Source organism: Podarcis raffonei, chromosome 7 (genome assembly GCF_027172205.1).
Source record: "Podarcis raffonei isolate rPodRaf1 chromosome 7, rPodRaf1.pri, whole genome shotgun sequence".
Taxonomy (NCBI): Eukaryota; Metazoa; Chordata; class Lepidosauria; order Squamata; family Lacertidae; genus Podarcis; species Podarcis raffonei.
This window is the reverse complement of record NC_070608.1, coordinates 44794980-44819590: the sequence shown is the minus strand read 5'-3', so window position 1 is coordinate 44819590 and position 24611 is coordinate 44794980. Positions and strand designations below refer to the sequence as shown.

General features: G+C 41.0%; 1 protein-coding gene across 12 annotated transcripts in view; it reads right to left on the bottom strand.

Moving 5' to 3' along the window:
• ZNF521 (zinc finger protein 521) overlaps positions 1 to 24611 on the bottom strand; it is a 291423-nt gene that overhangs the window by 160025 nt on the left and 106787 nt on the right. For all 12 annotated transcript variants that reach the window (XM_053396362.1, XM_053396360.1, XM_053396361.1 and 9 more), the window contains one exon: positions 4070 to 7425. In XM_053396362.1, the coding sequence (XP_053252337.1) occupies positions 4070 to 6985 (2916 nt within the window). In that variant the 5' untranslated portion in view covers positions 6986 to 7425. The remainder of the gene's footprint in view (positions 1 to 4069; positions 7426 to 24611) is intronic.

Here is a 24611-nt window from a genome sequence, read left to right as displayed (position 1 = left end):
GTAGTTATCTTGCTTCAAACCACGAGTTGTAACCAAGGTTTGTTCTCAGTTTGCAGCTCACAGTTTGTCTGGAGGGGAGAAACCATGAGCCTGGGTTTGGATGACATGCTAAGTCAAACCATGGCTTAGGTTACAGCAGCACAGCAGGACCAGAACAGCAAACTGGCCTTAATCTCCTCTCCAGGAGCCCAGAGGCTCACAAACTTGTGCTATGCCAGAGTTTGATGTAGCACTGCACATAAACTGAGCTTAAAAAACCTAAGCGTGACAATGGCCTGGGTCAGGTGACATGCTAAGCCAAACCTTAGTTAGGTGAGGCTGTGGAAATGTCCAAGCTCCCAGAGAGGATCTTGCAGCAGCTTTCCTCCCCACTGGTACTTTCCGACGCTGTGCTAAGCCAAGCCAAGGTTTGGATATGTGTATCATCCTAACCAGGACTGGTGGTTAAGCACTCCTCTCATTGATAGCAAGCTGTAGCCAAGAGCCATAGGAGCCAACAATGGAGACATAGTTCCCCCAATAAAATATTTGAGGGCCCCGCCCCAAGTTAATGGGCATTGCCATTCAAATGGTGTGTGTGTTGTTGTGTTATATGATTGATTATGTGGGGTGTGGCTTACCAGCCCCCCCTATTTTATTCTAGTTGGCACCCCTGCAAGAGCAAATCTTTGCATGATCTTGCGGAGCTAAGGTTTGGCTTAATGTATCACACAAACCAGCTCAGTGTTTTAAATGTAAGATATATTTAGACCAGAAGCAGGTTTTTTAAATCATTCAAAAGTTGTATAAAGTACGTGTTAATTGAATCCCATGCTGTCTCTTTTTAGAACTGTATCACTTCTGTTTCAGCTAGCAATCATCACTGGTCCTCAGCTTCTCAGGCAGGTCCCTTTTATGCATGATGGGCAAAGTGAAGACAGAGGTGCTTTTTATTATTTCTTATAAGACTTTGTTAACAATCCCGCAGTAAGGGTTATCCAATTACCGAGGCTGGATCGAGACACATCAACAAAGCGTTTCAGTTAAACTTTGTGTGAGAAACCAGGTTGGCAAAAATGGAGCTCCACAGCACCATCTGGTGTCACAGTGTTAGAATTCATAAACAACGCATATAAAGCACTTTTTCTTGAACAATGTAGCTGAGTCCCAAGTTGCCCTCAACAGATACCTTGACGGTCTCCTTTCAGAAACAATGCCCCAACTGTTGGAGGTGGTGATTCCAATATTTCAACTAATTTATTCCAAAAGTATTTAGGAGCTATCTTTGCTCCTCCACCTGTGCCCTTTCTTTCCCTGGTTGTTTTCCTTTATGGTGGCCCTTTAGAATCCTTGGAAGATGCCTCTCAGGTCCCTAAACGCTCTAGACTATCCATACAAGCCTACTTCAGTGTGTCCCTCAAAGTCCTGCATTTTGAATCTCACCATTTTCCCCCTTCACTTTTTTTGAGACCTTGCTCCACTTATGTGTGTTTCAAATTGTGATGACCCGAAGGTGGACACGATATTCCAGCTGAGCCCTAATCAGGGCCAAGTAGAGCAATACCATGAAATCCCATGATCTGAATAAAGTGTTTCTGTTCATGCAGTCCCAAGTGTGATTATTAGGCCCTTTGCCTAACACTTACATATGCAAAAGATTAGCTAAGTAAAAGCTGGAACAAACTGAAAATACCCTTCCACTCTCCAAGAAGAAAATGTGAAATCATCATCACTAAGTATCTTCCCTCTTCCCTGTAATCTATAGGCTCTTAAAACTGCCAACTGCCATTTCTGGTCAGCTTCTGGCAACTTCAAGCTTCTCAAAATTCACTAATTCTTTATACACTTTGTATTTCTGGGGAAAGCAAAGACTTTTCTAAACCTTAGAATATATTGTCTATTGGAGGCCAATTGGAGAAAGGATATTAAAGCTAACACAGCACAAATCAGCATATCATATATTATTGTTTCTATGCTTATCAATTTTTGTGATGGAACCAGAGGGAGACATTAGTTTTCTATTGCCTTCATTTGGAGAGAGAGACTACTGATATTCAATAAACTTGTTATGGGATTGCTAGAGTATTTGCTTATCCCAGCAGGTGTTAACACAAATATGGATGAGCGGCAGCAGCAGAAATATCAAGTATATGGGCATATCCCCATGCCCAACCTATCAGTGATATGAGGAAAGAGGTTACATGTTTCACACATTTAGCCACTTCCAATCCAACAACCATTCAAAAGCAATCTGTTTCATGTTTAATTTGCAAGTTCCTTTGAAGTGCTGGAAATCTAATGCCCACGCCTAAGGCCATAGAGGAAAGATAATGGTTTTTATTTGTCTGACATTTCCTGCAATGGTTGCCAATATTTTACTGGCCCTATTGCTGTGCCTTTAACAACAACTTGATGTTCAGGCAGTAGAAGGTAAATAATTTTATTTATGTATTTCAGAGCTTTTATGCCCTGCCATATCATACACTTATCTCATAAACTTATGCTGTTTTCTAAAGATCAAGGTGCTGTGAAGTGTACAAGAGCAGGATAGCTCTTTTTTCTGATCCGTTGGCATCCTGCAAGCGCTATGGCATGGGCTGTTCACAATGCTGCCGAACATAGGTCCCTTTCTCTCTGGCAATCAAGGAGCACTGAGAGTATAAAAGGGAATACTTTCCCTACTTTTCTAATGAGCATCTATGCAGACTTGCAATAGAAAAATTAGAAGAATGTAATCCAGTGTAATACCTAATCCAGTGGCCAGTCAGATACATATGAGATGCAGGTAAAGGTAAGCCGTTGAATGGTCCTTTACCTTTACCTTTACCTTACCCTTACATATGAGATGCTCACAAGCATGACACAAGCATGGTCCCATTCTCCTAGTAATTCAGAGGCATCTCAATTCATGCTCAGGTCTTTGAGAACACCTAATTAATCTGTATCAAGGATCAACAGATTATTAAGGGCTCTGGAAATAAGGTTTGGACGAGCAGAAATAAAGCTACCCTTTTCCTTAAAGTAAATCAAATGACGTAGACTAAGCATAGACATTGGGTGGCTGCGACACATTTGGACTACCACAACTTCCTCCCTGGCTATACTTAGTTTCTCCATAGTCACAATCTATCAGGCTCTCAGATGAATAGGTATGCATGGGTGCGGTAGGAGGATAGGGGAACAAGACTTAAAAGTGCCTGGATGCAGGCCATGGGCAATATGTTTCCTTCCCCTTGTGTAAACAAAATGGAAACTAAAGCAAGTCAAGGGATAAATAATGTACATTTAAGTGTGCTTGGGAATGCCCCCTTTGGCAATTCTAATTCGTGTTAGTGATTATGATAATAGAACAAGGCCATAGCATTTACTGCAAATTAATTAATCTGGAATAAGAGTGTGATCTTGTTAATGCCCCATGGGACACTCACATTTGTACAATTTTATGTTACAGATTATTCTGCAAGAAATGTTAATCATCTGATGCCTGGCTTGATATTCTGTCAAACATGCACACACAGAAATAAAAATTAAATTGCAATGAAAAGACTAATTTGCCCTTTAGCAAATGTAGGTGTTACACTGTGGTGTTTCTTTTTAATCAAAGTAGAGCAAGACAGGGGAAAATTAATGTCAACAACATAATTTACAAAAATAGCCCTCCTGCTCTGTCGCTCACAAATATTTTCAAAAACAGCGCTCTGCATGCCAACGCTTTGGCTTGATGTAGTTTACTTTTGTGTCATTAACACTCTGTGCCGTAAGCATAACTCAGAACTAGGGATTCCAACTCGAAATGAACCTCAGCTAAGATTCCAGCTCTCAGTTGTGCTGGCATGAAGATTATTCTCTTCAGTGATAAAGAAGACAATATCCTAGGGAGACTGGAATTAGTCCTACTCTGCATCATTCAAGCCAAAACACAAGGCTTATCAAGAAGCAAGTAATTGCTAGCTAGCTAATGGCTATGGGAGAGATACCACACATTCCGGCTAAGCATATCCTGGCAAATAACTAGCAAAATAAAAAATAAAAAATGCATTTTTTAAAAAAAAACAAAGGTCTGTTTTTAAGCAAAGAGAGAGAGAATTACCTCTTCAGATTGAGATGGACTGATTCTGGGCATTGGTGATACCTGTGGTGTTTTCAGATGTGTACTATTGCTGTCCGGAATGAGCTCTCTATGGACTGACTGGATGTGGTTTTGAAGTTCACTTTCTGATTCAAATTTAACATTGCAACTTGAACAGCGAGTCTTCAACCCTCCTGCTTTGCTTTTGTTCTCTGTGGAACTCAAGTTCTCATTCTGGCCCATGCCTTGCCTATTACTGCTGGAAGGGATGTTGACACTTGGACTGCCACTTTTGCTGAGATTAACGCAGGCAGCACACAGACCATATGGCAGGCCATTGATGTCAAGTTTCACCAAGTCCTGTTTTGAACGGAATTCCTTCAGGCAAGAAGCACATTTGTACAGTTTCTGGAGATGCTGCACTCGCCCTGTGGCCTGCACTGCTGAAGTGCTGCTCGTCTTCTGCATGTGAAATGTCCCATGGATCTTCAGCTCCAAAGTGGAAGTCACTGTTTGCATACATACCACACAACGGAATCCCGTCAAGGAGTTTCGCAAATCAGGGTGCATCTGACAATGCTCCAAAAATTCTTCCTCACTCTGAAGAGGCATTTTGCAAATTCTGCAATTCCCTGTATCTAGGCTCTTACTATGTGTGACTTTATGTTCTGTAAGAGTCAGAAGAGACGGAAATCGCTCGCCGCATATTGGGCACATATAGTGTTTCACTGGACCCAAATGTGTCTGCATGTGTTCACGGAGTCCGTTTTCTGAAAAGAACGTCCGAGAGCACACATTGCACTTGTAGTTCCCTTTAATTAGTTCTGCCTTTTTCTTAATTATGGCACTTTCCCCAGGTCGGATGTTGTGATCTCGCAGCTGGTGATTTTGCAGGAGAGACTCCATTGTATAGGCCGCCCCGCAAATATCACATCCGTACATTGGCTCAGATGTATCGACGTCTTCTTCACTGCCATCATGGCTATTGTGTGACTCCTGGCTATTTGTCAGCAAGGTCTGTAGCTCTACTTCTTCTTTCTGAACTGGCTCAGATGCTCCATTGGTTCCACAATTAGGGGTTTTTGTTTCAAAGACGCAGTGCTTTTCCCTCAAGTGTTTCTCCAGCAGTATGATGGCATGAAATGCTTTGCTGCAAAACTTGCAGTTGTACTTTTTGCTGTGTGTTGTGATGTGGCACTGCAGCTCCACCTCGGTACCAAAGGACTCGCCACAAAAGATACACTTGTGCACTTTCCCTTGGTTCTCAAGATGGTTGTGTTTGACATGGAGCTGCAAGTCCGTCTCGTTGCGGAAATCCCAGTTGCAGGAGGTGCACCTGTACACCTTCTTTTCGTTGCTGTGCTTCACGGCCAGGTGAAGCTGAATGGAGACCTTTGAATCAAACACCTCTTGGCACAAAGTGCAGCGGAAAAACACAAAGGTATGCATGTCAAGCAAGTGCTTCTGCAAGTCATCCACTGAAGTAAACTGTTTGTCACAACTTTCACAGATGTAGTAAGTGGAGGTTATCATGAAGTGGATGGTCACGTGCTTCAGCAGGGACTCTTGGTTTGGAAACTCCTTGTTGCACTGAGGACAAGTCAGTTTGGGTAGGACAGTGTCAAGGTGTGTTTTTAAGTGAGTCTGGAAACCATCCAAGGAAGTGTACTTAGCACCACACTGATTGCAAATGTATTCTCCAGTAGGGCGTGGAGGGGCACCACCAACCGCTTGCATCATCTTTAAAGAAGCCTGCTCTATAGTCACTGGAGATAAGGGGCTCATGGCTCTAGATTTCTTTCCATTATGAATGTAGTTTAGCGCTAACGGAATGTTCTTGTGATTTTCCTTTATATGTTTATTCAGTTTAAGAACACTATTAAATATTGGGGAATTTGTACAATAAGAACAAGAATATACTTCCACAACTGGGTCCTTGGGGGTTCCCAGCACAGGAGAACCAAAACGGGAACTACTGAGATCACAATGGACTTGTCTAATATGCTCTTCCAAAGAAGAATCAGTAAGAAATCCCATGTAACAATGGGGACAAAAGAACGCATTACTGTCCTTAGCAGCTGGATTTGCAAATCCGTGATTACATCTAATGTGTTCCTGAAGAGTGTTGAGGTCATTGAAAACTTCCGAGCAGAAGTTGCACTGGTAGATCATAGCAGGCATGGTCGAAACAATCAGCGCAGGATCTGGGCCTTCGTGTATTTGTTTAAGATGCTCGTTCAGATTGTAAAGCGAAGGTAATACTTCTAAACAATACTGGCAAATATGGGCCTGTTCGGGTTTATCTAAATGCATAGTTTTCAGGTGTATCTGGAGCACTGCAAGGCTCGAAAACAATTGCTTGCTGCAGTATATGCAGCTGTAGGTAACCTTGGCTTGCTTGCTTGAAGGCCCTGTGATATCTGTCACCTGTTGGGCTGCCCGTTTTCTTCCACGGCCTTTTGTTATGGGGGGAGCTGTTTCAACCATAGTTGAACTGTCTACTGAGAGGTTTGAATCTGGTGTAGTGCTAGACACTGAGGTGTAGCCAACAGTCACTAAAGAGGGGCTGTTGCTGTGGTTGCATGATTCGGGCTGCTGGTGGCTATCCATGTGGCTATACAGCTCTTCGACACTATGGAAGTTCTCTGAGCAAATACTGCACATGTGTTTCTTTTCCGCTCCATTGTGAGCCTGCTCCATGTGGTTTACAAGGGAACTTTCCTCTACAAAGAGTTCGTGGCAGTAAACGCACTGAAGAGCAGCTCTGTCTTCATTTGGGGAACACTCCGGGTGGCATTCTGCTATGTGCTTCTGAAGGTCTTCGGGAAAATCAAAACCTTCTTCACATTGACTGCACTTCTGAGTGTCCTTCATTTTCCAGTCCTCCATCCGGGAGACAGACTGGGAACCATCTTTGTTCCTCTCGTGGACTTGCATGTGACCGTGAAGCGAACTAGAGGAGAGGAACCCGCGCCGGCAAATGGCACACTTATATGGCTTGTTAGAGGTATGAGTCTTTAGGTGGATTTTAAGGTGATCGCTTCTCGAAAACGCTGCATCGCACTCGCTGCAGTGGTATTTCTTATCTCCTGTGTGGAGTTTGATGTGGCGATCTCTGCTCCGCTTGTGTTTGAAAAGGCGGCTGCAATACGTGCACTTGAAAGGGAGCTTGTCGCTGTGACTTTGCTCGTGGTGCTTCAAATAGCTGAGGCGGCTAAACGACTTGTCGCAAAACTGGCAGGGGTAGGGCAGTCCAGGAACACCTTCTTCTTCGCCAAAATCACAGCCGTCTCCATGGCTTGGGGAAGTCTGGTCTTTGCTTGAAGGTGAAGAAGCTGGCCATGAGCAGGAAGGGTCATCCTCAATGTCTACTCCATCTGGAAAAAGGGAGGTAAGAGAAACAGACGGTTAAGGGCTTTCTCTTCAGACGGTACTTGTCGTGAATACATACATTTGATCAGAAATGTACTGAAATGCACATGCAATTGTACAACATCGGCAGGCTGCCTTCTGCACCCGCACCCATCTTCTATAATATACTAATTCAAATCGGATGGTAAACTAGGAAAAGCCATGAAATCGGTCTGTTCCCGCATTATCCTTTTATTGCTTTTATCATTTGTAGTTGCTTGATGCGTATTATACATTGACATCTTTATTAAAATGCAGATTTTAATATACTTAATGTGTCTTTTGTATCCACCATAAAATGATTTGTATACTACAGGAACAACTGGAAGTGCCAACCAGGGAAAAAGTATTAGAAAATTATTTCAAAATTAAGAGTCACCCGCATGCCTAATATTTAATAAAAACAGAGTAATTCAAATTTCTCACTTTTGTATTAAACTTGGTCCTGAAAAGAACATAGTTTAATGGATTATTAGGAATTTTGGTGCTCAGCTACCAGAGTTAAAGAAGAAAGCATAAAACACAATGAAAAAAATATCTTCAGAAACACGCTGTTGGGATCTGGTGACACCCTCTACTACTTTGCTGCAGTTTCCCACTTGAACTCAGATAATTTAGCAGCTACTAACCAGCATCGAAATAAATACATGGCTAATAACACGTGAGTTTGTATTAGGTTTATATTGAGTCAGCTAGGGTTAAGTGAAAGGAGTGAACTTCACAAAAACTAGATTCGAACCGTGTATTATCTTCTTCTAAAGTTCAAGAGGTTGCCCACCATTTCTTCCTCTTTGCAAAAAAACTTTAGTGGCGGAACTTCCTTAGTAAAACAGAGCCCAAACATTTAGGTGATCATAGACAAAGCAACTTGCAAAAAAACTGGAAACAGGAACAAATGACAAATTATTATGGTAAAAGCTGAAAGATTTATGAGTAACAATGAAAAGACAAACAAGAACATATGCCAAGTAGTAACCAAAACGACTTAGCTATTATACTACTTCATTTCTGGGTTTTAGGCTGAAACCTATAGAAACCAATGTGTCAATTTCTTTTTTAGATGGAGAATGTCTACAAATCACTTATGACAGAAAATATCTAAGAAGAAGTGTTTCACTGCTGGAGTCAAAAATTAGTTAATTCAAAATACTTGTATTGTTATATATTAACATAATTTTATGCTGATTTTAGTTCTATTTATATACAACTGTTTATTCTGACAAATGATTTGTTGCTAGTTATTTAGAGCTCAAACTAGCACAAAGTTCTCTTGCCCACATCCATTGAAGTGAGTGAGCGCTATGCAAGAAACTACCCATTAATCTCAAAAGGATATGCACAGGAAAAATTCCTAGTGCATATTCTTAACAAAACCATTCATTTTAGTGTTTAAAACACTGATCCAGCAAATGAAACACCTGACACTTGAAGTATTAAACAAAACCTTTATTTATTTATATTATAGGTAATAATATTTCTTGCAATACCAAGTCAATTAGAATAATAACATTTTTTAAAAACAAAAACCCTGAATAATTATCCTTGGAGAAATCATATATTAAATGTGTGCCGATAAATAAATAAATTCAAAACTCCTTAATACCTACAGTCTCTAAACGGCAAATTATTTATCATACAACACAAAAGCCACAATTGGCTTACAGCAAAACACTCCAAGTCTGCTTTCTTTAAGGTAACAAGATTTCACTAGATTGTGAACTTTATGCTTATCCACAGGAAACAGAAGAGGATTTGTCCTTTTCCTGCATTTCGAAACCGATAACAACACCATCTCACTAAGCAACAATGCTTTTAAGTGCAAGCTGAACAGTGGACAGGTTGTGTCCTCTTCTTTATTACTCAGAGGCTGTCCACAAGCTATGCCCGATTCCTGTCAGGATCTTCAAACTGCTCCATGATCCAAAAAGATTAAAAATTAAATGGGCTACCACACAGGGAACATCTTGCGGTTAAGGCAGCCTACCAATATGGGAAGAAGCATAGAAGTCAGATTTGACTTCAGCTGTCCCGTGTTCTGTCTTCTAGACAAAATATTTTATAGTAAGTAGGCTACATTCATTAGGGCAATACCTTCTCTAAATATCACTGTGCGAGTCCCATTGGAATTAGTGGGTTCGTGATAAAATAAACCTCACCAGTCTTTTCCTCTTAGGTCAAATGTTTATTTCCTTATTTTCATATAGCATCATCAATGTGCATGATGCTTCACAGAATGCAAAGGGACAAAAGTTAATTGCTTCCTTTACACAAAGTTAGGCTTGATCACACACTTAGGGCAGGATTATCCTCCCCTCCCCCCCCCGCATGCCCCTTGCACCCACTAAAATGGACTTGGGAGAATCCCCAGAACAACAAGAAAACAACAGAAAAGATGGGGGGGTCGTTCCATCTGGCAAGTTGCAATGCTTGTAATAGCACAATGTTGAACTCCATTCTTCGTTGTGGCAGTACATGAGGTCTAGGGATGTTGTGCCAAAGACTCCATGCAAAACATAGGTTTTAAGGAGTTATTTGAAGGATGTGAAGTTGTGTTCCGTGAGGTGTTTTCAAGCACAAAGGGCAGCAAGGTAGATAAAGCAGATATGTTTGAGGGAGACAGTGCAGGATGCCAGAGCTAGAGAAGGGAAAGGCACAGAAAGCAATGTATGAGAAGAAATGATCTTAGACAGGGGTCAGCAAACTTTTTAAGCGGGGTGGGGGTGGGGGTGTCCACTGTGCCTCAGACCTTGTGGGGAGCCAGACTATAATTTGAATTAAAAAGGAACGAATTTCTATGCCCCACAAATAACCCAGACATGTATTTTAAATAAAAGCACACATTCTACTCTTGTAAAAACACCAGGCGGGCCCCACAAATAACCCAGAGATGCATTTTAAACAAAAGGACACATTCTACTTGTGTAAAAACATACTGATTCCCGGACCATCCATGGGCCTTAGTTTAGAAGGCGATTGGGCCGGATCCGGCCCCCAGGCCTTAGTTTGCCTACCCACGATCATAGAGGTGGGAGAGGCCATGGAGAGCTTTAAACAAAATGTCAAAGAGGAACATCACATTACACAAATTACAAAACTTCAGATGTAACTTTACCAATATAACTTCTACGTTATCTCATAATTTCACCTGACAAATCCTAATATACACATGTTAAGATGTGCAAATGTGTCTAAACATAATGCATAACACACACACACACACTACACAGACCCCCCTTGACAGAATTTTGGACCTCAGGAAAGTCCCTCATTACCACCCCTTTGTCTCTCCTTTATCCCACATCACCCTCACCCCTTGGCAGTTCTTTTCCTTTGGGTTCCTTTAGGGGAAAGGGCTGTCTTGAAATATTTCCTGCCTGCTGGATTACAGCTCCTCAGGGCATGATCTGAGGCGAAGGACCAGCTTCCCCTCCCCTCCTGAAGTGCTCAGCCAGGAAGGGAGGGAGGGGGGAAACCTCCAGGCATATGGCTTGGCTCCCTGAAGAATCAAGTCCTGAGCATTCTTTCCATGTCCCCAGCCCTTCCAAGAACACTCCACCCACCAAAGCACTCTTTTTCTCAAGTCTACTGTCCTTAAAGGGGCACAAGAAAACAGTTTCAAGGAAAATGATTCATGTTCTGTGAGGAGCACCGATCAACATCAAGCAGCTGGAGCTTCAAATGCAACTGCTTCATTTCACTGAAACTTTAAGGGATATTCTAGTCTTTGTTTTAAACACCAAAAGCATGATTTTTTTTTACCAGCCCATTCTTTATAAAATTGAATTTATGAGTAATGCAATTTTGATAAAATTTAAATATTTTATTTATTTTCTAAAGAAAATAATGAATAAATACATACAGCTTTCATCATTATAAAGTATCAGCTAATTACATCCTGTGCTTTTCTGTTCCAAACAATTATATATACCTGCTCTGTTTCTGACTTCCTTGGTTTCTAACATACAGGACCATTATGCAGATTTTAGTACACTAAAAGGGGGGAAACATGAAAAATCAATAACAACAAAACTCACAGCAGCCAACATATCTAGAGGAAAACTGAAGAAACTGAAAAGTTTTAACTGCCCTCCTAAACACAGGCAGTGAAGAAGCCAAGCAGATCTCCTGGAAGAGGGAATTCCAGAGGCAAGGGAGCTACCACAGAAAAGGCCTTTTCATGCATTGTCATAGAATCATAGAACTGTAGAGTTGGAAGGGATCCAGGGGGTCATCTAGCCCAATCTCCAAGGAAGGAGAGTCCACCACCTTGTGAGTCTAGTTCACTGCTGAACAGCTGTTACTGTCAGAAAGTTCTTCCTGATGTTTAGTCAGAATCTTCTTTCTTGTACCTTGAAGCCATTGGTTCAGTCCTATGCTCTGGAGCAAGAGAAAACAAGCTTGCTCCATCTTCCATGTGACAGGGGCAAAACTAAGAGCATTTAGCCAGAACCTTTACCCCTGGTGATAACTCCAGATGCTCTTAGCTTGTCAACTATTTTTTACTATCTGGACTTCTCTCCTTCCTAGGCACCCTCCCCTGCAGCCCTGAGACTCCCATTAACCCCCAAAGTCAAAACAGGGAGCTCAACCAATTCCAGGAGGGAAACACCAGAGCAGCCCTTTGAAAAGAGCAAAGCACACCCAGCAGAGAAAGTGGGCCAAGAAGCAGTTTTCAGGTTTGCAAGTTGCTATGGGGAGAACTGTATGTGTATGTGTGTGCCATTTTTTACTGGTGCAGCTGGTTCTTCTTACCCAAGTGTAGAACCTTACATATGTCCCTATTGAAATTCATTTTGTTACTTTTGGTCCAGTTCTCTAATCTGTTACAGTCATCTTGAATCCCAATGTTATCTTCTGCAGCATTAGCTACCCCTCTGAGTTTAGTGTCATCTGTTTAGTGTCAGTTCCTTCACCCAAGTCATTTTTTAAGACATTGAACAATGCTGGGCCCAGAGCAGGACACTGCAGTACCCCATTTGACACCTTTTTTCAGGAGAATGAGGAGCCATTAATGGGTATTCCTTGGGTTCGGTCAGTCAACCACCTACAAATCCATCTAACTAATTCAGTCCATATTTTACCAGTTTCTCCACAAGAATATCAAGGGAGAATTTGTTAAAAGCCTTAATGAAATAAAGATATACTATGTCCACATCATTCCCCTGATCCACCAAGCTTGTAGCTCTCTATATAAAAAAATAGATTTGTCAGGCATGACTTGCTTTTGAGAAACCCATGTTGGGTCTTAGTAACCGCAGCATCCTTTTCTAAGTGCTCAGACTGGCTAATTAATTATGTTTTAGGACCTTATACATTCCTGAAGGATCAGCAAGAAGGGCCTCTATGGAAGATGACCGTTCTCCTGCAGGATTATATGGAGAAAGGTGTGTTTGGTGCTTTATAAGTCAAAACCAGCACTTCCAAGTTGTACTCAGAAACAAATAGGCAGCAGAATATTATTCTCCGCGACCTTCCAAAATTTAGCACAAAGAAGGCTTGGAGCTATTACCATATATGATCATAGTTCTCAATATATATGTTATTAATAGCAAATTTCCAAAATATGTATTTAATGTTGTGAGAGAGATAGCAAGTTCTTTGGTACAAGAAATAGGCTTTGCAATCACTTGTGATCCCAACTTTTCATGAACTTAGTTTTAAATGATACGTCCTACAAAGACATGATATATTCTTCTATAAATATTTGTAGAAATACATGAGTGTTTGGAACATTGCACCACTACTGAGACTCTATTGTATTCTTTTTGTAGCTAGTGCCTGATCATTTTACCTATTAATGTTACAGTTACTTTACTTATAACTGTTCTCCTCAAACTTATTTTGCTTATATTTTGGTATACTTTCCTTTCTTTTAAAAAATTATCTCCCTTTGCTTCCTTCTAAGAGTCTTTCAACTTTAACATGAGACCCCCCCACCCCCACCCCCCCAAAAGAAGATTAATGAACTTCAGAAGCAGCACTGACTTATTCTTATGAATCAGGCCCAAAATGATTCAGTGGAATAATAACCCCTAGTGTTAAAAGGATATCTCATTTAAAACAATATTAAGACTGCAGAGAGCTAATTATTGCAACTCCATTTTAAAAGTGAAATTCTACATTTTCTACACTGTAAAGGGATCTCTTGCTGCATTGATACCTGGTAAGATTTCCCATTTGGTATGAACAGAAATTAACAAGAATTTCCTAGGGAAGATTGGAGGGGTGGGCACACGGAGGAAGGAAGTTGCACATACAAATTGGGAGATATCCACACAGAGGATCAGCTCTGTACCAAGTAATGGCTGCTCAGAGTTCCACAGAAGGGGGATAGAAGCAGACCAGGGAGCCTCATGTCACTATTGTGCAATTACATGGAATGTAAGGGAACTCTTTGCTGTACATTATCAAAGCCAAAACACTGGCAAAGCAAGATGTACTGACTCCAGAAAGGATATGGAACTAGCAATCATAAAACACATGGGAAATTTGCAGTAGCAGCCATGCTTACTCTAAAATATGGGAGAAACAGGCAAAAGCCTTTTGGAAGCTAGCTGAACAGTGTTGCCGCTATCAAGGTAGGGAATAAGTTCTTCCTATAAGGTCCATTGCATTCATATGCCTTGTTTGTGGATTGAAGATGACCTGCATCACAGTCCTTTCATTCCATGCATTTTGAGGACTGACCAGTATGTTGTGATGAGTCCATGTTTCTTGTTTCTTTTCAAAACCTTTCTTTTTCTGCTTTACAAAATGAAGCTTGCTTGTGGCCTTTAAGTGGTCCCTACAGACATTTTGTTTTGTATTCCACCAAGTTTTTTATTGATTTGATTGCTGCCTCTCCCCAATACAAATTTATCCGTTTAAAACAATTGTTTTGTTTAACTTTTAAAGTTGTAAATCACCTTGTGAGGAAATGAAATAAATAATAAACAAAGGGGGACCTGGGCAACTACTTTTGCACCGCTTTTCCACAGAAAATCACCTACCCATCAAAAGAAAAAAAGGGGAGAAGTTGCTTTTACAAATACCAGCATCCTCTCAGTAACTGTGGTAAAAGCAGCTGAGGGTACAAGATTTTCAGCCTGGGAACCTTGTGAGTGGTTTAAGAAGCTGCATAAAAATGCAGTATTGACTGCTGCTGAGTAGATAGACAGACAGACAGACAGACAGATAGATAATAGATAGATGATAGATAGATAGATAGATAGATAGATGTAAAAAGAATAAGACACTGTAATAGAATGCATAGTTCATGCCTTACAAAATTGAGTAGTAGAATACTGTGAACTCCATGGTAATGCAGAAACAGACAAATATACGTAAAAGACATGCTGAAGGAGGCCAATGGTACTTATATTAACCTATACTTTTATATATAACTTATGTTTTCAAACTACTTTGATCCAAAGTCCATTTACAGACGCACATATTAAATTTGTCTCGGGAAGCAGTGGGAGTTTTACAGACTATATCCTGAAGCGTTCCCCAGAGTATTTCATGACTTGGGGAGTGAGGGAGATAAAGTACATTTTCTAAATCAACGATTGTGTGTGAGTGTGTACACATGTGCATATTTTCCCTTTAAATCCTACCAGTCGCTAAGTGCTACTTACTGTAAATGCCTTTTTTGTGTTACTGCAAGGATTCTGTGTTTCAATGTGATGCACTTAGCATGTCCATGTTAATTTTTAATTTTGGGAACCAGGCACTTCACACCAGCTGACTTCTAAAGCGAGGCCTAGCTTGTGCAATTGAAGAGAGAGAAAAAGATGCTAGAAATCAGCTGCATGGGCTATGAAGTCTATTTACACATGCAGATTTGAATGGATCGTTAGTGCATCGAGGGGAGCTCCCCCCACCCCACAGCAGCTCTTACTTGCTGAGTTTCACCATTTCCATAAAGCACATTAAAACAAGTGTGTGAACACTCTGAGATGAAAGTACCAAACACTCTTGAGATTTCCAGTGGAAAGTAGAGCTGCCTGACTTTTCTCCAAGCAGACAGGAATGCCCATGATTCAGCAGCCTGAGTAAATAAAAGAGGTCCTTATTTCCTAATTTTTCTGGCTGGCCACACTGCAGCACTCTCTGTGCCGCTGCCAACGGGAATGCAAAGCTGGAACTACACCCAGCAGCTGAAGGACTGTCTTTGTTAGCTAGCCAGGCCTTCCTGGCCATCTTCTGGCAACAAAACTACCATATCCTGCAAGAAAGATCTCAGTCTCGGGCTCGAGAGCACTCTAGTCTGCCTAATAGGACCAAACAACAGATTTTTGCCCTGTCTGTGTTGGAGGAGGACAGCTGGAAACTCAGTTAGTGGCAAAGTAACACCTGTTCAGTCATATTTATGGGGAAAGTGCTCTGCTAACAGAAAAGTGAAGTAATACCAGAAGGAGTTATTCCACAGGGGTGGGATGAAGGAGGCATCAAAGCACAAAGCACCTCTGTGGTGCAAGCAGCCAGCCACTCATGTGCCAACCTCAATAGTTGTGAAGTCTTGAAAGTGATCTTATCCCCCAGTGCCGCTCACTGAATTAACAGAGCTGCTTCTGAACAACGTGGCCAGGCATCAGAAAGGGGCATGACTTACACACATTTGGGCTCAACTGTTTTGCAAGCAGAAAAGTAGGAGCTCTGTTCTCCCTTTTCTATGTATTTGCCTTTATTTTGGCTGACATCACCAAAGCTCTTAACAGGCTTGTGATCCAAATCAACAGGGGCTTGAGTGCTTTTGAAAACACCACTCTATAATCAGCTCAAAGCAAAACAATTTAAAAAATGGTAAAGAACATGGAAATGGCTCTAGGCCCCTGTTAAAATTAGTTGAACCTCCTAACAAAATCAGCTACATGAATATTATGATGCAATTAGCTGGTCAATTGGGGCAAGACATCGCTTTTTTACAGGATGTTCTCAGCTAGATCCAATTACTCATAGGTCCCGCTCACTATGCAAAAATTCGCTTATCCGAATGTAAATAATTAGGCCGAAGCATCACTATATACCCCACAGATTCAGATATCTGAACAGACAGAGGTGGCCCACTTCATTACATGTTCCTTACTGCCTTTTCAGGCAGAAACCATGCAGGGAGGGAGAGAGGGGACGAGATCAGACAAATCAGGGAGCAGGAGATAGCAGAAATTCAGTTTTTTCTTGTATCTTTTTTGCTGGATGGCTGCAGTGATTTCAGCAAGATACCATGGTGTTGTGTGTGTGTGTTTTGGGGTGGGGGGACTGGACAAATCCCAGATTAGAAACGCTTCCATAGGAAGCAATGGAAATCATGGACTCATTATGTGAACGCTTGCCTAACAAACAATTTGTAGGGAATGCACTGTAATGTAATGTAAGTGAGACCTGTATGCAACCATAAAGCAAGCTCTGTCTCCAAAGGAGGCATCAGTACTTTCCTAGAATAATTAAAATAGCCTTCCTGACTGAAAGGAGCTCTTGGATGCGCCAGGATTAGACTATCAGGAATCCAACATCAACCTATCAGACTTAGTTCTGGCACCCCTCCTGAGAGTTCCAGCAGACCTTCTCTGCATCCATAATTATCCCGGTGTTGAGGGCAAGCTGAGTGTTTTCTGGGTGGAGGAATTTGGATGGACTGGGAGTTGACGCTTTGATGCTCTTCCGAAAGAAGCTCTTTCAGGGAGGTGCGTGTTTTTGGTTGCTCCCTAAAAGCAGCTCAACAACTTAGGGTTGTCCGTAAAAAAATGTTGGTTTTTCCTGGACCTCTTTTTCTAGAAAATAAGCACTGGTTACACTGACATTCATATGGTTGTGCCTCAGGTTGCTTTTGGATGGATGGTCATGTAAGCGGCAGTTGTTCAAGCCTCAAGTTCATGCAATTGTCTCTCAGCACAATGATCCCTTCTCATCCCACCCCATTCTGCCAAACGTAAAGGACACATTTGTTTTGTGAAGAAGGGAAACAGGCAACATTCCATCCTCTTAGCTCCAGCTGGGCCTAGTTTCCTATCAGTGCTTTGGATATTGTAAAGTTGCCAAATATAAAAAATGGGATTTTCATTTTCATCATTTAGGGATGTTCATTAATAAAAATTCAGATCTGTTTAGTAAAATAAGCAAGTCTCTAATGGATTTTTTTAAAAGATGGAATATCCCATCATTTCCCACTGTTGTGATCCCAGAGCAGGTCGTAAAAATCTAAAATTAAATAAGACTACAATAGAAGACAATATAAAGCAGCAGCCAACAAGTTGTCAAAGCCTATCTCAACAAAATACACTGATAGCAGATTGACTCTGGACCAACAGTTGTGTAAGGTATACAAAGGAGATAAAAAGGTAAAGGTACCCCTGACCGTTAGGTCCAGTCATGGACAAATCTGGGGTTGCGGTGCTCATCTCGCTCTATAGGCCGAGGGAGCCGGCGCTCTATAGGCCGAAGCAGACAGCTTCTGGGTCATGAGGCCAGCATGACTAAGCCACTTCTGGCAAACCAGAGCAGCGCACGGAAACACCATTTACCTTCCACTTTGACGTGCTTTCAAACTGCTAGGTTGGCAGGAGGTGTGACTGAACAATGGGAGCTCACTCCGTCGCGGGGATTCGAACAGCCGACCTTCCGATCGGTAAGCCCTAGGGTCAGTGGATTATACCACAGCGCCACCCGCGTCCCTGTATACAAAGGAGGTACTGATACACAAAAAGATGCTAAACACTGCACACACACAATGACGCTGCACTAGGGTGGAAATTCACCTTTAGCCTAGTGTTTCATGCATATATTGTTATGGACACTGTAGGCTGTGAAATATACATAAGACTGATGAAATCAAAAGACTACCCCAGGACAAAAGCATTCGCTTATTGCTACAGCTGGATGTGAGCATCCTCTTGGAGACATAACAGAGCACCAAAGGAGGCATGTGATCTCCCACAACAAAACTGGTAGGCTGGTGTCCACTTGCTTTCAGCAGCTTAAGCCTTATCAGCCATAAGCCTCCGACATGGTTTCATGACCATAGCAACAGCAGTTGAGAGATTGCCATTCCTGTCATAGACAGCTTCACCTGCCTCAAGTTGCTGACCAGTGAGGGGGAAAGGCCTCTCCGCAATTCATCATGCTACTACCAAGTGGTCAGCCTGGCCAGTTACGTATATGTGCAACTACTGTGCATGGAGCCACTTGAAGAACCTAAGAATCCATATGTAAAGCAAAATAGTTACCTCTTGAGTCCCACTTTTGTGTCATAAGGCCACAGAAACACGTTGATTTCTCCTAAAATTAGGAGTCACCAAGCAGCCTACAGCTGCTGGATTAGTACACGATCAAAGAGAAAATATGGTACATCAGAGGGCTAGACACCTCCCAGTTGCAGGCCTTGCTGATATATTTTTGCTACCTGGGCTAGTTACCTGTAACGACAGACCTGTCCTTGGGCCCATAACTGTCCTTGGGCCCAGGGGGCTCAGGATGATGTATGTGGAAGTACAACCTAGTAAGGTTCCTTAACAGAGACAGGATTTACAACAATGGTTACTTTCGAAGAAAACACTGTACAGAAAAAGAATTGACAAAGCAATATATTCCAGCAGAGGGACGAAAGCAGACACACCAGTATATCCCTAGACTTATTTACATATTTACATGTACACAAGCATAAAAGCAGGCATACTGTGCATGGAGCCAGACACACTTTTGGCATACATTCCAATGCAAATTTAAATGATATTAAATAGGAAATGAACAAATTTGATCCAGGTAGGTCAGCTGACCAGACAGATAGTAGGTAGCTCCTGTCAAACAGTTTTGTGTGTGTTTTTTTGCACCAGAGTTACTACATATCATATAGCTTGTAATAGTTTGTTTCAGATTTCGAGGAAGGATATACCTTTTATTATTACCAAAGTGCAACTAATTGTCTAGAAAACTACCCTGAATATATAAGAAGGCATGCCAGGGAAATGTGATGGTCTGACCAAATTACAAAGACCTCAGGTAGTATTGAGATAAAATATTGTGCACTTGCTGGGCATAAGGCCATGCTAATAAATATAATACTTGGCTATGGTTTTCTCAGCACATCACATAATTTAAACTTGCTTAACATCTGTGATATTCAGATAATACACAATATGAGTATCAATTGTACAGCACACATTTCAGTCTTTTCGCACAACTATCAATTCTTATAGTTTACTTAGCACCCATTGTGTCTCCACAATTTTATGTTGTCCCAGAAGGTGTGTGATATCCATGCAGGAAATATATTTATACTTTAAAAAAATAATAATGTGGGCACCATAATAAGTTACCAAGCCTCAAGCCATTTTCAATAGAGCATCATACATTATTACACAATTTCCTCCATTTGCTCTCAACAGAAATATAAACAGTTTTGGAAAAGCTACAACTTTAATAATACAACCACCACATTTTTTTCACATCAGTGGCCCCACATTAAACTCACTCATTTGTCTCATAACTTATTTAACTGCTTGAAAACTAATACTCTGTAATGGGCATTCAAAAGAGAAATGTGAACTTTAAAAATTATTTATAATTTACAGATGTTTTTAAAATGTATCAATATTTCAAAACTACTCTGGGAGGACCAATTAAATGCATTAACAGTTGGGTTACTTGGGGAGAAAGTTAAAGGGGTTCTGCATTAACAATAGCATCTGGTGGCTTTTTCTGTTTTAGACACTGTGACAAGAAAGGAAAGAGATTCCAGACTCTGACAACATAAAACCTTCTAATTTCTGAAGTATTTCTTTCATGCTTAGGTCATAAGTTATTTTCCTAAGTAGCTTTTTCTAGCGGAAAGTTCTATTATCAAATAAGATATTCTGCCTGTAAGATATTCTTCCTATAAAAGAGACAATAAATGTTTTCTTCTTTATTCTAAGTTCAAACAAAAGAACAATTTCAATGTCCATCTCTTCCACCTATGTTCTCTGTATATTCAGCATATTAAGATAAAAAGATGATTAAAATGTATAGATTTCACAGTCACCATCCATTTTGATCGAGTATATCCTTCAAATTAACTTTCTTTCGATTTATAATAGAACACTGAGACCCTTAATCTCAGAGTCCTGGGTTCAAGCCATTTTTGCCCATATTGGGCAAAAAGATTCCATCATTGCAAGGGGTTGGACTAGATGACCCTCGTGGTCCCTTCCAACTCTACAATTCTATGATTCTAGGTTCATGGGTTGATGAATTAGGTATGTACCTCGTTCGAGATATCTGAAGGAATGCCCACATGCTTTAAGAGCTTCTGGGGATACCATTCTTATACCATCCCTGAGTAAGGAAGATTGTTCCATTACCCAGGATAATATTTTGGTAGTGGCACCCAGCTTTGGAATGCCAAATACTAGTGGTGCTGACTCTGTTTAATTTTAAGTGCCAGTTGAAAAATCTGTATCTTCATTCTGGTCTTTGGTAAGAAAGGGTCATGAGGTGACATCAGCAGCACTCAAATAGTGCAGAAACAGTCGGGGGCATTATAAGCTGACATTTTTAAAAAAATATGTTTTGTTTCTACTGTAACCTGCCCGGGATCACAGTACAATGAAGGCTGGTGTATAAATCCAACCATGGATTGGATTTATTTGTTTAACTGTATTCCAGTTTTTAAACTTAATTTTTATTGATTTATGCATACTATGTTTTAAAGTGTTTTGTTTTTTGCTTTGAGTTGTTATGGGGCATCTCTCTCTCTCTCTACACACCTACACACAAACACACACACACACGAGATTTAAAAAATAAATAAATTATATCAGACTGGTTAACATACTGTTAACATACTGTTAACCAATGCAGATGATACTAAACAGAATTTAAATGATTCAGGGGCAGTCCCACTGCAATAATCTAACTGAGATATGATCAAGGTGCATGTGATAGTGGCCAGTTCTGCTCTCTCCAGGAAATGATGTGCATTCTCTATTGCAATCTGCAGATTAAAGCCTTTTTATTCCACCCATCAACATTCATCTTCTATCCCTATTTTGTTTTCATATCGCTCAAACATGCAGTCTAATGAAGTGTTGGTTGAGCTTAAAAAGCCTGCTCACTTCTTTGGGACTTTGTAGCTAGCCTTAATAAAGGCATATCCTACTGTTACCTTTCGAGTTGTCAAACATTTGCCCACCGCTTCTTAGATTAATGACAAGCATATGAGAGCACTGATGTTTCAGTGGTTAGGTATATGCTGAATCACTATGGCTTAGTTTGCCATGGTCAAATGCAACAACAAACAATGCTTTGATCAAACTACAAAGTGATTAAGTAACTCCCTCGCTAGGAAAGTAAAGAAAGACAGATGAGAAGGGGGAAGGTATAAACAGAGGTTTCGTTCTTGATCCTCTAAACTAGGGATGAGGAGCCAGTGGCCTTCCAGATGTTGCTGGAGTACAACTCCCATCATCTCAAACCGCTGGCTATGCTGGCTAGGGCTGATGGGAATTGCAGTCCAACAGCATCTGAAGGGCCACGTGTTGCCCAACCCTGCTCTAACCAGAGTTTTAGAGGATTTATCTGAATGCAACTAGAGTGGGGTGTTAAACTTGGGTTTCCACAGCCAACACTAGCACTTTAGGCATTACAACAGACTAGCCAGGAAAAGGAGGAAGTGGGTGCAGCAGCCAGCATCTGTTCCTCATTTGATCCTAAGATGTGACATAAACAGAACCTACTGTAATTCCTGAGAGAGGAGCTATTCAGAGTCCATGTGTTTTTACCTCTGAACAGTTTAATTAACCAAAGTAGATGCTGGACTAGACACCATTCTCAGGTCTGTGAGGGAAGCCTCCATTCATCCCTGCTCCATGGAAAATAAGAAAACCCAAACTATCAGGATTGTTTCATCCTGTAACATTGTAGACTACAGATGAGAGGAAGAAATGGGTGACAGTCAATCTCTTCAATGAGCCAAGTCATGTTAATTAATTACAATAGGCCTACTCTGAGTAAACATTAGTTGACTACCACCCAACATCGTTTGTTCACAGGCGTAATGATGCAAATTAATTTTGATCTAGCAGAGGCTGATGGGAGTATTTCGGTGTTGCATCTTTAACCGCATTATCTGCTGCTTGCTTTTAATGTCAGTTGCATGCAAGTTTCCCGGTGAGGTTTGACTTAATTGCAACTGGGGAAAAGTGAATCCGCTTTGCAGCCAACATTTTCTTTCTCTTACGTATGTATTCCATTTGGGAAAGCCTGCTGGAACTCACGATTAGCTGCCTGAAATAGAGGCCTCTTCAAAAATGCAGATATCTTTTCTTTGTTTAAAGCTGTATCTAAAACAACCGGTAGCAGCTTCCTGTGATCAGAATGGAAGCACTATGTGAAATATAGTAAATTAAGCCTTTGGCTGTCATGATTTGGGTGGGGGGCAGGGGGAAGAGTGAGCAGCAGAATAGCTACTAGATTTGGAAAAAAAATATAAAAAATTTTTGCTTCATTTACATCCTGTCTAAAATCTGCTGAGAAGCTCAAGGTGTCTTATCTCTGACTACCAGGGGGTATTCAGCAGCCAAAGCAGTTAACATACTTTCTAACTCACTCACTCACTCTCTTTTTTTAAGGCCACCTTATCTTATCAGGCTGATCTCTTCAGCTGAGGAGAACCCAGTATTTATCAGAAGCTGAACACTATATTGGCAGTTCAGGATGCTACAGACAAATGAATATAGAGTAGAGAGAATCAGTTAACCAGTTCCACTCTCAGTTTAGACTAATCTTTGGTTTGTTTTAACCTCAGGAAACATGTGTTTCTCCCCTATTTACATGGTCAAAAAGGCACACACAATCCCATCATCACTAGAGAATCTGGGTGCAGAGTAAAGAATATGGAAGCAGGCGTTTTCTGTGCTGTGCACACCAGGCCTCCATAACTCTCTCCCTTTGTAAGCTATGTGCTGGAGCAACCGCCAAGTGGGGTGGACTCACAGCAGTAGCCTCCCAGTAGCAGCAGCAGCAGCATACTGCCCAACGGATCCTGACCTCAATGCTGCCTAGCCTCTCTTGGTACATGGTGGCAACACAGCCCGAAGGCACTGCTGCAGGAAGCCTCACTTGTCCATGTGAAAAGTTTATTTGGATACGGTATAATATATCAGGATGGAGAAGACTCCTTTCACGCACCTGCGCACTGGCATCAAAGCTATTTTCCCAATGTGGCACCATGCTATCAAGTAAATGGTGAATATCTCACGCCCATGCGGGCAAAGCTAAATGTGCAGATCTTTCCTACCCATTTGGCCACTTGCCCCAACTCCTAGTGGGTGTTCTACCTAAATAGGAAAGATCCCCACGGTCGATCCTATAAATGCAGTCATACTATTTGGTGCAGCAGGGCTAACAAGCCATAAGCTTGTGAAGGGACTGAAGAAAGAAACTTTGCAGTCCAAGGAGTCAAAGAAAGAGAATTTGATGTTCTTCTTTTTCGTCTGTTTGATATAAATTGGAAAACTATATATAATTTAAAACAACAACAACAGCACTGGTTGAAATACTGCCTTAGTGGACTGCAAGTCACAGAAAGAGAGCAAGAAGCAGACCATGGCAGAGGTGGAGTGTGTTCATCATGGAAGGATGCAAGGTGGCCGCTGATCAAGCTATTATACTGGTATGAGTGATTATACTGGTATGAGTGGACTCCAAGAGCAATAAAGCACTGCAATTCATATGTCCTTATACAGGCTTAAAATACATGCAGATGATCTAGTTTTGACATTACAGGAGCCAGAATCTAGTACAAAAAGAGTTTTAGAATTAATCCAAGAATTTGGTCAGGTGGCAGGATTTAAATTGAATAAGACCAAAACCAAGGTTTTAGAGAAAAATATGACATTGTTTGAAAAAGAGAAATTCCAGAATGAAACAGGTCTGTCTGTGGTGAGGAAGGTGAAATATCTGGGGATTAACATGACATCTAAAAATGGGAACTTATTTAAAAACAATTATGAGAAATGCTGGTCAGAAGTGAGAAAAGATCTTGAAATATGGTCAAACTTGAAGCTTTCCTTGATGGGTCGAATAGCAGCTATAAAGATGAATGTATTGCCTAAAATGTTGTTTTTGTTTCAAACATTACAAATTGTGGACAAGATGGAATGTTTTAAGAAGTGGCAGAAAGATATTTCCAAATTTG